Consider the following 15,472-nt stretch of genomic DNA (forward strand, 5'->3'; position numbering starts at 1 on the left):
CCAGCGACCAAAATAAATCATTTAATTTTCTTCAGATTGCAGCCTAATCTAGATCTCAGTTATGACCTGCCCTCACTGCTGTCAAGTGAAGCCAGTGAAGACTGGGCAGGTGCTTCTGGTAGGAGAGGCAGACAAACTTTCAAATTCCTTCTTTGGTCACTGAGATTTTTAGAGACATGCCAAGGCTTTTTAGACTGTGTAGCTGCTAGGGTTTCAGCTTGAACCAGCCTGCTTACTAGCTTCCATGCTGCAGCACCGCTCGCTCGCTGTTGTGCCTTCCATTCACATAATAACAACTGTAACTGTAACTGTAATTTTTGTAAAAAAAAAAAAAAAAAAAAGTCTTAAGAGCATACAATAGGAAATGAGAGCAATTTCCAAACACCAAAGACAGTTTTCAGCCCCACCCACACCTTCCAAGGCACAAAGCTCACTCAGGTTGCCAAGTTGAGGAGGCTGAATCTACACAATCCAGTGCAAGACGAGTTCAGTAAAGACTGGGCAGGTGTCGCTGGCTGAAGAGGCAGTGAGAGTCACTGAGCTTTTTCGAGACATGCCGAGGCTTTTTAGACTGTGTAGCTGCTAGTGTTTCAGGTTAAACCAGCCTGCTTACTAGCTTCCATGCTGCAGCACCACTCGCTCCCTGTTGTGTATTGGCATCCTTGGGGGTGGAGTTAACGTTGGGGAATGAGCAGTAGGCGGAGTCAGAGGACAAGACCCCTTACCGTAGCCTCATCTACTAAAAGTAAAGCATTTCACTCTTTTAGATTTTCTAGTTAAAGCATCAATTCTGAAAAAAGCCTTCAATTTATGACATACCACTATGAATGAAGGCACCATAACCTTCATTCACACACATGCACATACACACACACACACAAGGCCCTGGCACCACCTACACACTCTTACACACTCAGCAGGGGGTCTGCGTGCACGTTTTTTTTTTTTTTTTCAGTGCGTGTGCTGATGCTGAATGAGCTGAAGAGGAAGCATTACAGTGCAGTAATGTAACCCATTTCAGAGATTACATTTTGTTGGTGTTCTTTCTTTTTTTGGGGGGAAAACAAGCTTTCAGAGAATATCCCACATCCTCATCCACACACACACACACATTCACACTGACACAAATATTCACACTCACACACACACCCCACCCACCCACACACTCACTCACTCCACCGCACCCCATCCTAAAAATAAGATCACAATGAGCTGTGATTTTCAAAGGAGCACAACACTGAAAACACAGCAACGCCATAAAGAACAAAGTGAGAGAGAAAGAGAGATAGAGAGAGAGAGAGAGAAAGAGATAGAGCGGGCTAGCGAGAGCGAGTGAGAGAGTAAGAGAAAGAGAGAGTGAAGAGAAGAGTTTGGAGGCAGTGCAAGTCAGCCTGCAGTCTGCTTAGTTGGAAATAAAATGGCTGTGCAGACAACAAATAAAAAGAGAGAGAGAGAAAGAGCAAGAGAACGAGATAAAGAGAGAGAGAGAGAAAGAGAGAGAGGTAGAAGAGGCGTATTATCAATATCCTGCCCTTCATGCAGACTGCACTGAAGCAGAGGATGGGGAGAAGCCAAGAGAAAGAAGCGGTCAGCCAGTCGGCCCCAGCGCCACACAAGACAGTAACCATTAGGCCACAGCGCTCAGCGCCAGAGGAGGGGTCAGTGCTCCACTGTGCAAATGGCCACAAGTCATAAGAAACAGACGCCAAAAAACAACCAACAACAACCAAAAACAACCAAAAAAAAAAAAAACAACAAATGAGAGGAAATCAAAGTTGCCATAAAAAAGACAGAACACAGAAAGCTGTACGCCAGCAGGCATCCCAGCCAATCGGAAAAGAAAAAAAAAGAAAAAAAAAGGAAAAAGAAAAAGGGAGAGATTTGCGATGAGGAAGAGGTTGTTATTATTAATATATATATATTTTTTGGTTAGTGTAGCGTTGGTGGAGGAGGAACCCTTTACTGAGCTGAGTACAGCACGGTGACATATACTGACCTGGACTTGAGACAGTCGAGCTAGTTGTGGTGGGTTCAATAATCACTACAGGGGGAAAAAGAAGGAGAGAAGGAAAAAAGAGGACATTCATATATTGTTAGGAAAAAAAAAGATCATCACAGGAAACAAAAAAGTGTAACAAAAGCCAAAAAAAGAGAAGGAGAAAGAGAAAGAGAGAGAGAAAAAAAAGGAAAAAGACAAACAACATGCACGGTGGACAGGAAGGAGGTATGGGATATGAATTTGCTGTAATGGCTGTGTGTTTTGTGTGCATTTTTATATATATTTTATATATATTTTATATATATATTTATATACAGGGGTTGGACAATGAAACTGAAACACACAGTAATTTATTGTCTTGACGGACAGTTCTGGTGGAAACAGGAGAGTTCAGGTGCACATTGAATTCTGCTGTGATTTGAGCAGCCGTGGTTTTAAGTTTTTTGGATACAATCCAGGATAGCACCCGAACATCCCTTTCAGACAGCTTCCTCTTACAGCGTCCACAGTTAATCCTGTTGGATGTGGTTCGCAATGCTCGATGATATGCTGACATTACCCTGGATACCGTGGCTCTTGATACATCACAAAGACTTGCTGTCTTGGTCACAGATGTGCTAGCAAGATGTGCACCAACAATTTGTCCTCTTTTGAACTCTGGTATGTCACTCATAATGCTGTGTGCATTGCAATATTTTAAACAAAACTGTGCTCTTACCCTGCTAATTGAACCTTCACACTCTGCTCTTACTGGTGCAATGTGCAATTAATGAAGATTGGCCACCAGGCTGCTCCAGTTGAGCCATGAAACCTCCCACACTAAAATGACAGGTGTTTCAGTTTCATTGTCCAACCCCTGTATATAAGTGTACTTGAATTTCTGTATTTAATATTGCCTATTTACTGTATATATAAGGAACAAACAACCTAAAACAGATCTCTCATACATGCTGCTAATGTAGCCAGAGCAGGGCTCTAACTAACACTGGGTAAAGATACTGCAACACCCCATTAAAATGTGTGCTTTTTTCCTATCACACATTTTTTTCGGAAATTCTCAGCAACATTTTTATTTGTATCAGTGTCTGTAATACAGTGAGTGTAAACTGACAAGGCTAAATCAAAGTTCCGTTTGGCAACTTTAATTTAATTTAATTGTTTTATTTAGGAGAGAGGGACAATAAACAGTGTCTCCACAAGCAGAGCTCTTATCCACCCTTCAACCCAACACCAGGAAAGTGAAAATTACGCTTCAGCAGTAAAACTGCCACAATTGAAAAACAAAAAACAAACAAAAAAAAACACATTTGAAGAGCCATAAACATCCCAACCTTACCAAAACAGCAACACTACCCAACTCATAGTGAGAGTCAGCCATGCTACAGTGCAGCCTCTGCATGGTGGGGTTGGTTTTAATACAGCATCTGCATTTTAATGACTACATGCTACAGCTCTGGTTTAGTAGTTCTAATAAACTACTAAATTAAGTCAAATGTATGCTAGCAGGATTAGCATTTGCTATGATAGATAATACAGTAAAAACCTTATGTACTACAACAAACTACTCACTGTACATGCAGATCTAGAAAAAAGTAAGAGACCATTTAAAAATCATAAGTTTCTTTGATTTTACCAAATTGCAAACCTCTAGAGTATAATCAGAAGGAAGATGGATGATCACAATCCATCAAACCAAGCTGAACTGCTTGAATTTCTGCACCAGGAGTGGCATAAAGATATAAAAAAAGCAGTGTGTAAGACTGGTGGATGCTTAAAACCTTTGCATTATTGGAGGTCTGAAAGCTCTGCATATTTTATGTTATTTCAGCCATTTTGCATTTTCTTAAAAAAAAAATGCTCAAAATGACAATATTTGTATTTGGAATTTGGGAGAAATGTTGGCCGTAGTTTACAGAATAAAACAACAATGTATTCAAACCACATTTTATTCAAATATATACCTATAAATAGCAAAATCAGAGAAACTGATTCAGAAACTGAAGTGGTCTCTTCATTTGTTCCAGAGCAGTATACTATATCTGATGGAGGCATAGATGAATGCTAAAAAATACCTTAAAAATAACAGTTTAACACACATTTTACAACTTTTCTATGGTAATAAAACATGATTTCAAGTATGTGAAAAACAAATTTTTAAAATGAATTTCACAATTTGCACATAGAATCGTGGGTAACCAAGGAACTAGTACGATACATTAATTACAGTATCGTGATCATTCTGATTTCTAGGTTGTGTATTAAAGAATCTTCACTTTGGAACAGCATTTTAAGACATAGTGGCTGAAAAATGCAGGCAACCTCAGCTGCAGACTGGAATGCAAAAGAAAATCTAAATAATTTAATATAAAATAAGAAAAAACAACTGTTTGGAGGGTTTTTATCCAAAGATTTTCAGAAATACACTATTTTAATTCTAATAAAATGTAATTTTCACCATCAAAGAGATTTGTCTTTGTTTCTTTTTAATTCTGTAAGTCTTCTTTAAGCGAATCTATTGATAATTCAATAATGAAAACCTGTTTCTTAAATTAAGCTGTGCCCTGCTTGTCCTAAAAATAGATTTTAGTTTTTTTTTCAGCTTCTGAAACTTGCCAGCAGTGGCCATACTCTCCTCTCCTCTGGTTATTCAGGGCTATCAGGCAATCCTTTCTCCCCAAAACCAGACGTACCCCCGCTGTGATCTAATACACTCTATCCCAGCTCCATATTAAAATGGCTTTGATGAGTTTTTTATATATATATATATATATATATTCAGAATTTGATTGATTGAGTCCATTTCAAATCACGTTATGATTGCTGATGTTTGATACTCTGACCATCACTTAATCCAGTCCAGAGTCTGGAATAAAGCTCAACCCAGTTAACACATAGAATTAAATTTGCACCAAGCAGAGACAACCATTTAATCATGACTATGTAATATCCCCCGCCCCCCCACCTCCCCCCTCTTCATTTTTATTAATAGATATCACACTCACTCAACTGACCCGGCCCCACTTTTGGGACACGCTGAAACCAGAGCTTAAATATCAATCTGGATTTTGATCGCTTGTGCTCTCTATAATCAATTTTGGCACTGATTAAATTTCATGTGTCTCAATCTAGAAAAGGCTATTGCATCCTATTCCCAGACCTACTGGGTTGAGAAGCTCTTAAAATGTTCTTCAGTTCACAGATTCCCAACCTTTTCCACCTCACGACCCACCTGTTAATAACCAGCAAGCATCACCGCCCACCAGAAAAAAAGATGATGTTTATTTTTTAAACGCTATTTGTCTGAATCAGGTGTCTGTTTCTGAGATATTTAAACTGATACTGTTTTTTTTAGACACACTGCATTTCCATTATGTCTATACAGTGTTTAAAATTTTAACATGATTTAACTTTTTTACTTAAACTATTTTTCCACTTATACTTTTATGCCTTTAACTGTTTTCACTTTGAATGCAACAAAAACTGAGGTTTTATCATTAAAATTAGCATATATTGGACAAAACATGGTAACACTTTACTTGGATGGTCCATTTTATGGCCTTGTTGATGCTCAACTGACATTCAACTAACACTGAATTGAATGTTCATTAAATTTAACTTTACCCTATGTTGAATGTAAATGACTCAAAATAGAACCTAAACCTACACCTGACCCTAACCTTAACCATGAATTAACTCTAAAATCAAACCCTACACCTAACCCTTACCCTAACCTTAACCTAAGCTTAAAATCTAACCCTAAACCCAATCCTAAAATATTAAGATAAGCGTTTGGATTAGAGCTGAATGTAGGGTTTTATTCAATAGAGAATCATTTACTTTCACCTTTTAGTTCATTTGCATTTAATAGACATGTACCCACCCGGAGGGAGCATGGCCAATTTTGCTCCCGCTGAGCGCCGGCAGCTTGATGGCAAAGCTGCATGAGCGGGGATTCGAACCTACTTGCACTATTTGAAATAAAAATTGAAATTGAAATAAAATTATATATATATATATAAAAAAAATGCTACCTTTGTTTAAAATACTGTACATAATAAAGTAAGAACCAATAAGACCTATTAACTGCAAAATGTGTTCTTTTTTAAATTGTTTGTGAACAGTCACGTGAAATATATTCTTGCCTCTTCCTATAGTTCTTCTCCTATTGGTTGTTGACACTGTTCGAGTCACTATTTGAGTATAAAGACTAGCGATAGTATAAAACACAGTTAAATTTATTGGAGCACCAGAAAATCGAACCCGACTGACTAAAACTTCAGTCGTAAACACCTTACACTGAATGATTCAAATGACGCGGCCACGACTCGACTGCAGCTCGACTCTAGTCAGACTGATTTTATCCCGACTCTGGAAATTTGTCTGCGACTGAGAAATCACTTGAAAATCGTTAGGTGTAAGGCCGGCATTAGTAGAGTCTTCTGTTTTGTGCATTACAGACAGAAACACACATTCTTACTTTTTTTTTTCAATCACTGGAGATAATTCAGGTCTGAAAGGGTTAAGTCTTAGTTGTTGTAGTTATTCTGATTAAATATTTGAATCGATTGACACTAATTGTTATACCACTAATTGCTGTACCTTCATAATGTTATACCACTGCAACCCTACTACTAACTGACTGCCAACTGACTGGTCTAAATCCCAGCAGTCATAACAAAATTCATACATTCTTTCCAACTGTCATTGTTATCTTATCACTTGAGAATGCTCCAGGCTTCACTGTTGGAGTTAAAAGACGGTGAATCTGTATGTGTGAGCCGACGTTAAATGTACTTCTTTTTGGGATGAGCTGTTCTCTTCAGTCTGAAGATCCTTCTCCTAAGTTCCGTAATCACTGCAACAGAAGATTTTCTCCAGTAAGCCCCTTTCATAAATTGTGATCACAGGATTTACTTTCAAATTGCAGCCGTGAGGAATAGCCTGAAGGCCTGAGAAGAAACACAAACCGTGTGTGTAGAGTTATGTAACACAGGCCTTAACCGCTTGTAAGAAAAAAAAAAGTACTGCACACGTTTAGCACACAAGCATGCAACTAGAATTTAGTCTGGAGTCTGAAAGAGAGAAACACTGCTGCAGTCAAAATCAGACATCAGGAAGTAGAAGAACACTGCAGAAAGTTCCAGAGATTGCCCCACATGTTCAACTTCCCTGAGTCATCATAAGAACCCATTTGAGATAAGAACAATTTTTCCCCTGTCTATCTACTGCACAGTGGGGACACCAGTCCAGGACAACCTGCAGTTCATTGCTTCCTTACTCTATGTAATACGAGCCACTTCATTGAGCCGTTCTATTTTTATGTGCATTACTCTACATCGCCTACAAGGTGATGACAGTACAGGCTCCTTCCTACCTGCACTCGCTCCTGAAGGCTTACGCTACCTCCCGGCCGCTGCGCTCCTCCAATGAACGTCGCCTCGCTTTGCCAAACACTCACACAAAGCAATCCAGACTGTTCTCATACAGAGTTCCCCAATGGTGGAACAAACTACCTTCCACTACCAGATCAGGAGAATCTCTTGCTATCTTTAATAAACTCCTGAAGACAGAGCTCTTCAAAGAGCACTTACTCTCCTAACACCTCTAACAAACTAACTAATTCTAACCTCATCTCCTTCTTCCTCTTCTCTACTCCTCTATCCCATTATTTCCCTCTGACCTCCTTAAGGCCCTATCTATAGATGCTTTATTTTTAACTTCTATTATTTTTGTACTTAACCTCTTCTATTATTTGCACTTCAATATTGTAAGTCGCTTTGGACAAAAGCGTCTGCCAAATGTAATGTAATGTAATGTACTCTGTTCAGTAATGCTGCTGAACTTAAAATATACAGCTCAGGAAAAAAATAAGAGACCACTTAAAAATGATGAGTTTCTTTGATTTTACCAAATTGAAAACCTCTGGAATATAATCAAGAGGAAGATGGATGATCACAATCCATCAAATCAAGCTGAACTGCTTAAACATTTGCACCAGGAGTGGCATAAAGCTATCCAAAAGCAGTGTGTAAGACTGGTGGAGGAGAACATGCCAAGATGCAGGAAAACTGTGATTAAAAACCACCAAATATTGATTTCTGGATTCTTAAAACTTTATTAATATATACTTGTTTTCTTTGCATTATTTGAGGTCTGAAAGCTCTGCATCTTTTTGTTATGAGTTATTTCTCATGTTCTGCAAATAAATGCTCTAAATGACTGTAGTTTATAGAATAAAAAAACAATATTCATTTACTCAAACATAAACCTATAAATAGCAAAATCAGAAAAACTGATTTAGAAACTGAAGTTGTCTCTTGTTTTTTTTTCCGATGTATTGGCTTACTGTCATATAAAAGTTAAGTTTAGTTGGTTATAAGATGCTGGTTATAGTTTATTGTTAATCATCGTTAGAACATTTAAACTCCACTCTGATGAGCTTAAGGAGTTCCAGTCACATACACAGTGTAGCATCACACTTATGGCGACCCACTAGGGTCTATTTCAGGAACCCTTTAGGGGTCGCGACCCTCAGATTAAGAACCCCTGTTTTTGTAGCTGATGTATTTTCATATTGTGGCTTGATGTGTTAAAAAAAAAATAAAAAAATAAAAAAATAAATAAATATAAAAAAACAGCACCGTCTGCCACTGAATAAGCTTTCAGGAAAGATATTTCTGTTGCTGTTTCTGTATTTAGGTTATGTTTACTCGTATCCTTTTTGAGCCATATGGTGTTTTAACAAGGCTAAAAATCCCAGGCTGTTTCCAGTGCAGATGCATGTATCTTGTTTATGTTTTTAGCTGAATGACATGCAGGCGGATATCTGTTAAAACTGGCTAAAAATTAATTCCTTTTACACTGTAGTGTTCTCTCTCTCTCTCTCTCTCTGCACTGAGGTTCAATCTTTTGACACGCAATCTTCTGGAGGCCTAGAAGCGGGGCAATGGAGCAGGCAATGCTGCATTCCATAACAGTGGATCGGCGTGGATGCTAGACGACCTCTGTTCTCCCTTGCAAGACAAAACACATTATGGAGCAAGGAATTGCATTTCATTCTGTAATAACATCACGTTTTTCCCTCGCCGAGCGCCGGCCGCAGAAAATGTGCAACTTCCACACTATTCATGGGCGGCATAAATTGCAGCAGATAGGAGAGGAGTGCTGCGTGCCGGCCGCTGTCAGATTCTCTTAGGAATATCGCATTAGCATGTGACAATGAGCAGTGGACATGTGGATTCATTCGTGCTACGCCTGCCGCTTCACGTTGGCTATGAAAACGTGAAGGTCATGTGACGCCTCATGTTAATGGGGTTAATTCGCTCTCGGCCTTGCCGTACATTCACACTACAGAGAAATGTAGAATTTCTGGGAGAAAAATAGTGGCGCAAACAAGGCGAAACAGGCAACCAAACTTGGGTCAGTGATTTTTCCAAAACTTTATGCAAATGAGTTGCGCATTTTACTTGGCAATAGCCAATCAGAGCCACGCAGAAAGAGCTTCGTCACCACACAAACCACACGTTGAACACGTGACGTTATTAACGACGAGACCAACCGAGTTCTTGTATCAATCAGCTCGGTGTCGATTCAAGAATAAAGTCCCGCCCTTAAACAAAAACAGCCAATCAGCTTAACTTCCTCGAAAAGGAGATCTGCGCAAGTGCAGCAGCCATACCAAGCTGAAAAATCGTGTTTTATTTTTGCATTATGGAGCCAAAAATTAAAAAATAATTGCGAAGTTTTTTTTCTGATTTTTATCAAAGATTTTAAATATGTTGTCGAATTACTAACTACGCCTTCAGTTTAAATTATTTTTTTCTCTTCTCCTTTAAAGACAGAGAAGTCTGTTCATGAATGTGTGTATATATCCGCCTGCTTGTATTGCAAAGATGGATATAAACTGACAACTTGACCTGCCTGCTAAAGCTTAGCTAATTTAGACTATGATAAACTACGAACAACATGTTATTAAATAAAAACAAGCTGGAGGTGTTCATATCATTTTAAAATGATAAAAAACATTGGCTGAAGGCAGCAGAAACCCTACACAGAGATAACAAAGCGTTCTTTTTTTAAGTGACACGCCCCCAAAGCATCAAGTGGATGGCAGAGGAGGCGGTTGGTTTTGCTGGTGCTTTGCTGTAGTGCAAATGTACCATTAGAAACACAGCATAAGGCAGTGCCTGCATGGATTATCACTCGTAATAGGGGTAGCCGAGCTGTAAGGAAGGGCTGCTTGTCTCGTTAAGGCAGATGCTTCTAAACCTTATTTAAAGTAATATTTAAAAAAATATATATATATATATATATATATATATATATATATATATATATATATATATATATATATATATATATATATATAACAAGAGATGAATGGCTATTGCGACAAACAAACCCTGGACATTCTCAAATTTTAGGGCGTTAGGCTCAGAGTGGTCCAGTGGGCTAAATGCTGCCACTATGATCATGAGATTGTCGGTTGGAATCCTGTTCATGTAGCTTGCCATCGGTTACCGGAGCCCTGAGAGAGCACAATTGGCCCTGCTCTCTCCAAAGGGTGATGTCTGCAGCACAAAGCATCTGTGAGCTGATGTATCGGAACAGAGTCGCCGCGCTTTCCTCCAAGCGTGCTGGTTACTAAGTAATGCTGCATCAGCAGTAGAGGCGGTGGCTGACTTTTCATGTATCGAAGGAGGCATGCGCTAGTCTTCTAATAAATGGGTTCAGTAATTTTTTCAGTAAATTAGGGAGAAAAAGGTGAAAAAATTTAAGAAAAAAAAAAATGTAAATCTTAGGGCATTTTTCCACCTGAAAGTCTGAACTAGAGTCTGAACTGAGGTTCATGTGTGTTAAATCTCTCTCAGTCTTTGAAAAACACAACATAAGGCAGTGAACGCGGATGAGGGGCGCATCCTGACTATACTGTCAACCCCCCTGGTTTATCCTGCTTGCAGCCATGGCTAGCGCTCGCTATAGGGCTAGACAATTCCTCCCAGCTGTTAGGGTTGCTTGCCTCGTTAATGATGTGATGGCAGGTGTTTTATATCCGAAGCAGGCTACAAACCATCTTTGCTTCACGTATTGCATTTTCTGGCGAGCCGGTCCCCTGCGAGCACTAGCGTCTCCGCCGTAGTTTCCGTCAGCTGAAAAGCAGCGGAAGCGTATCCTTTAAAGTGCCATCGCATCAAACCGATGTGCTGGAATATGAGACACGAATCAATGAGAAAGATGAATGCCACCCCTCCTGCTGTTCACTCATCTTTTTGTGTGCGGCTGTGGATTTTTATTAAGGCTCCAAACCCACAACAAATGAAGATACAAAGCACAACAAAACTCCTTCCCAGAAAAAACAGCGTGGAGATATTGAAGCAAGTGTTTGAAAACGGCAAACAATAATAAAAGGTATAATAATAGAAAAAAAGGAACGTAATGCCGTCGATGTCGCAAAGCACAAGGCGCAGCACACGCTCGAGAACGTGTACAGCTTTTTAAAAAAAAATGCAACCATCTCCAAACGTGAAAAGCTCTGAAAGCGACTGATAGAAGCAGTGTGTGATCAGCGTTTGGCAGTTCTCTGTGGAGAATCCCGGGATGCTTAGAGGGAAAAGGCAGCTGAGTGCAGCTGTAGTTCTGTCAGGCCCAATCTGATGGGGTGATTGATGTGGGGAACAGGAATAGAAGCAGGCGAGTGCAGCACACATGCAAAGATGGATGCAACATGCCAAGGACTTGTTCAGAGAACAAGCGAGTGGCCGTTCTCCAGCCTGGAGGAAAAAGAAAATGAAGAAGAAGAACAAGAACGCCCCATTCATACGAATGCATTCACATCATGCCTACTCCATTTCACTTTCCAATTCATCCCTTCTTTCACGTCCCTGGCCTGTGACTCAGGCGCGGTCACACTATGGTAACCACGACAACAATATCCCCACACGGCCGAGGCCGCGGGCAGCGGCGAGGTAACCAGGACGACAACAGACACGGGGACATGCAAAGATGACACTGAGGGTGTGATTGATTAGCGTGGTGAACCCAACGAGCGCCTCCATTAGCTGGAGTCTGCTGAGGGGACAGAGGAGGCTTCACCAGCGGAGCTGCCCGCCGTTCTCTATTTCGGGTTCAGCCTACTGGGAGGTGGGAGGAGGCTGGACGTGGCAGGAGAAAAAGTGGGTGGGGACTGACCTGAACTAAACAGAGCTCCTCATTAACTGAACCTGGCTCATTATTGCGGGAAGGTTAAAGCTTCATGGAATGGGGCCGTCTGATAGAACTACCAAATATACAGTAGAATACAGTAGTAATATTAGCAATAATAGAAATATCATTCACAAAAGAGATCTAAAATACAGCAGGAGAACACAGGTCAGGATGTCACCAGTTCACTCACAGATACGCTACTCTGTATCAGGTCAAAGTCAGATGCTTGACGTTAATGAAATGAGTGTATCTGAAATTCTAATTGTCTTTCAAATGAAGCAAAGCAAATCTGATACATAAAGAGAAATGATACACAAAACCGGTACCACTTTAAAATAAGACTACCTTTATAAAGGGTTTATAAATGGTTTACAATTAGTTTATTAATGGCTACTAATTAGGTTGTAAATGCCTTAAAAATCATTAATAATCAGTTATAAGACATACATAGAAAGGGCAACAATGACCTGTTGTTTGCCAAATAGTGAACCCACAGCCATCTATGCTGTTGCCCTTCTTACGTATGAGTTATAACTGATTATTAATGATTTTTAAGCCATTTACAACCTAATTAGTAACCATTAATAAACTAATTGTAAACCATTTATAAACCCTTCATAAAGGTAATCTTATTTTAAAGTGGAACCACAAAATCTAATACTTAGTTACAATACAGACAGAATCGGATACCTACACCTGATACCCATAAACAACATGTAGAATCTGATACCTAGATATAAACAATACACAAAAATCTGATACCGACATTAAAACTATGCAAAAATCTGATTCATACACTAAACAATGCAAAACAAAACTTAATAATAATAAGATAAAAACAATACTAAACATTTAAAATCTAAATATAAACAATACACAGAATTTGAAATAAATACATAAAAACAAAAAAAAAAAGGCAATATGTATATTTCCTCATTTTGGTTGACGTGATATAATTCTGATATTGATATAAACAGTAAAGACACCACCCTTAGTGTATGCTGATAGAGCTGGGCAATATGGTAAAGCAATATTATATCACTGTATTTGAAGATATTTTCGTTTATTTTTTAAATACAAACAGTGTTTATTGTGTTTTGACATGCAATGCATCAGTAGTAGATTCCTTTTTCTGCTATCCAAATACTCATAGCAGCAACATATGCATAGTGCAGTGATTTTCATTCAATTTCTGCTGCACATCATCTCATTAAACAGTTTTTTTACACTCTCTATAAATAATGTAAAAATCATAGTGGCTTAATGTTTAGCACGTTCACATCCCAGCTTTGGGGTCTTGGGTTCAAGTCCCTATCTGAGTGGAGTTATATGTTTTCCTTGTATCTGTGTGGGTTTCCTTTTTCCTTTCTCATGTCCTATTGAAAGCATGCTTTGCTTCTCACTGGTGTATGTGTGGATGAGTGCTGAGTGTAAATAGTTGTGTGTAAAACATGATTGTAAAGCACCCTGGGGTGTCTAGAAATGTGATATACAGTACAAGTATAACTTCATATATTCATATATAAACATTCAGTTAATTCATATCTTCGATACAATTAGAAAATGTATCACAATACAATAAAATATCGATATATTGCCCAGCTCTATAAACAACACACAGAATCTGTTACCTAGATAGAAACAATACACAGAATCTGATACTTTTCTCTCTTGAAGGAGGCAGGTTTCTATTTTTTCTGTTTAAAGATATCGAGGGACACCCAGGGGAACTACATCCCGCCCCAGGGAAGTTCACTGAAGGCTGGAGAGGGAGGGTCAAGCTGAGGCCGATGCCTGAAATGTGAAGGGCTCTAGGTATGAATGGCCACTGCTATCAGGTAGGAAGGGTTTGGTCCGTTTTTTGCTTTGTAACAAAGGAGTTCACCTATTCCATTGTTGGCGCTTTCTATGACAGCTCAGTAGCCATCTATTTTCTGAAAGTACTATATTCTAACATCTATACCAATATTTTTAAAAGATAGGATAGGTAGAAAGAAACTCAGTGCACCAGAATACTGCTTAGCAATACTTTCATTCAAGCGCCGTTAAGCATGGTCTTCTATTCGGATGGGATTACACGGGGAGGCGGTGGGATAATGTCATTTTACCACAGTAAGTCTGTAATATTTGTAAAATCTCAGTCTAAATTGCAGAGATGACTCAATTAGCTCAAACATATTCACTCTAAAAAGGTTCCACATGCAACACAAGACAAATATACTTCCAAACATATATTTGCATGCAGGGGCGTCGCTTAAGAATCCCTAAAATAAGTCCCTCTAAGCACCCATAAGAGTAAAAGCTAAAAGCACTGTTTTGTTGTTTTTTAACTAAAAGTTTTTCTCTCTGATAAGCTAAAAAAAAATAGTATGATCTTTTTGCACACACGCGTGGTCACCATCATACCGCACTGGTATGAGACCACTGTTCACTGTTTAAACTGGAGTCAGAGAGGCTTCCATTGGTAAAGTCTGTTTTGTTTATATTAAAGCAAGAGTGCTAGACTAGTACTGTCTGTATGCATATCAGATGTACAATCTCAAACTTTAACTTTTTAAAAATTAACTCGAACATTTTCAATCTAAACTATATGCAACACAAGACTAATATAATGTACCTCCAAACATATACTTGCATGCAGGGGCATCACTAGTTCTTTTATAGGAGGTTGAAGAACCCCTAAAATAAGTCCTTCTACCCACCCAAAACAGTTAAAAGCAAAACGTTATTAGTCATGAATTGTTTATATTAAAACCAGAGTGCTAGACTAGTACTGTCTGTATGTGTACCAGATAAAGCTCCTACAGCTAATGTGGGATAAAAATATGTAAAAATGTATCTTCTTATTCAATAAAAAAGATGTTTAAAATAAAAGTAACACACCGGTCTCCTTAAAAGTAATAGTTTCTGTGTCTGATTTGAATCTAAATAATTCCATTTTTTCTGATATTACCCATTCTTCCCTCTTCTGAATTCTCTTCGAATTTATTTACAGTTCATGGTTGGTTTTAAAGAGAGGGTGCTGTGGCTGAGTTTATTGGCTGCTCAGCACCTCTAAACCTCTGATCCTATATCCCTCCCTGCTTGCATTGTAACTGTATATTTAAAACATCTAATACCGTATTTTTCAGACTATAAGGCTCATTTAAAATCCTTTAATTTTCTTAAAAATCGTCAGTGCGCCTTTTGATCCAGTGCACCTTATGTATGTGTTTTACCAGTCAGGTTGTAAGGAGCAGTAACGCCACTCCACTGAAAAACAGCGTACAG

General features: G+C 38.8%; 1 protein-coding gene across 3 annotated transcripts in view; it reads right to left on the bottom strand.

The window, feature by feature from the left end:
* negr1 (neuronal growth regulator 1) overlaps positions 1–15,472 on the bottom strand; it is a 264,347-nt gene that overhangs the window by 68,040 nt on the left and 180,835 nt on the right. Inside the window, exon 7 of one of the 3 annotated variants that reach the window (XM_015605766.3) lies at positions 1,997–2,041. The exons of the other annotated variants lie outside the window; for them this stretch is intronic. Coding sequence (XP_015461252.3) covers positions 1,997–2,041 — 45 coding nt within the window. The remainder of the gene's footprint in view (positions 1–1,996; positions 2,042–15,472) is intronic. 3 annotated transcript variants of the gene reach the window in all.

Source organism: Astyanax mexicanus, chromosome 5 (assembly GCF_023375975.1).
Source record: "Astyanax mexicanus isolate ESR-SI-001 chromosome 5, AstMex3_surface, whole genome shotgun sequence".
Taxonomy (NCBI): Eukaryota; Metazoa; Chordata; class Actinopteri; order Characiformes; family Acestrorhamphidae; genus Astyanax; species Astyanax mexicanus.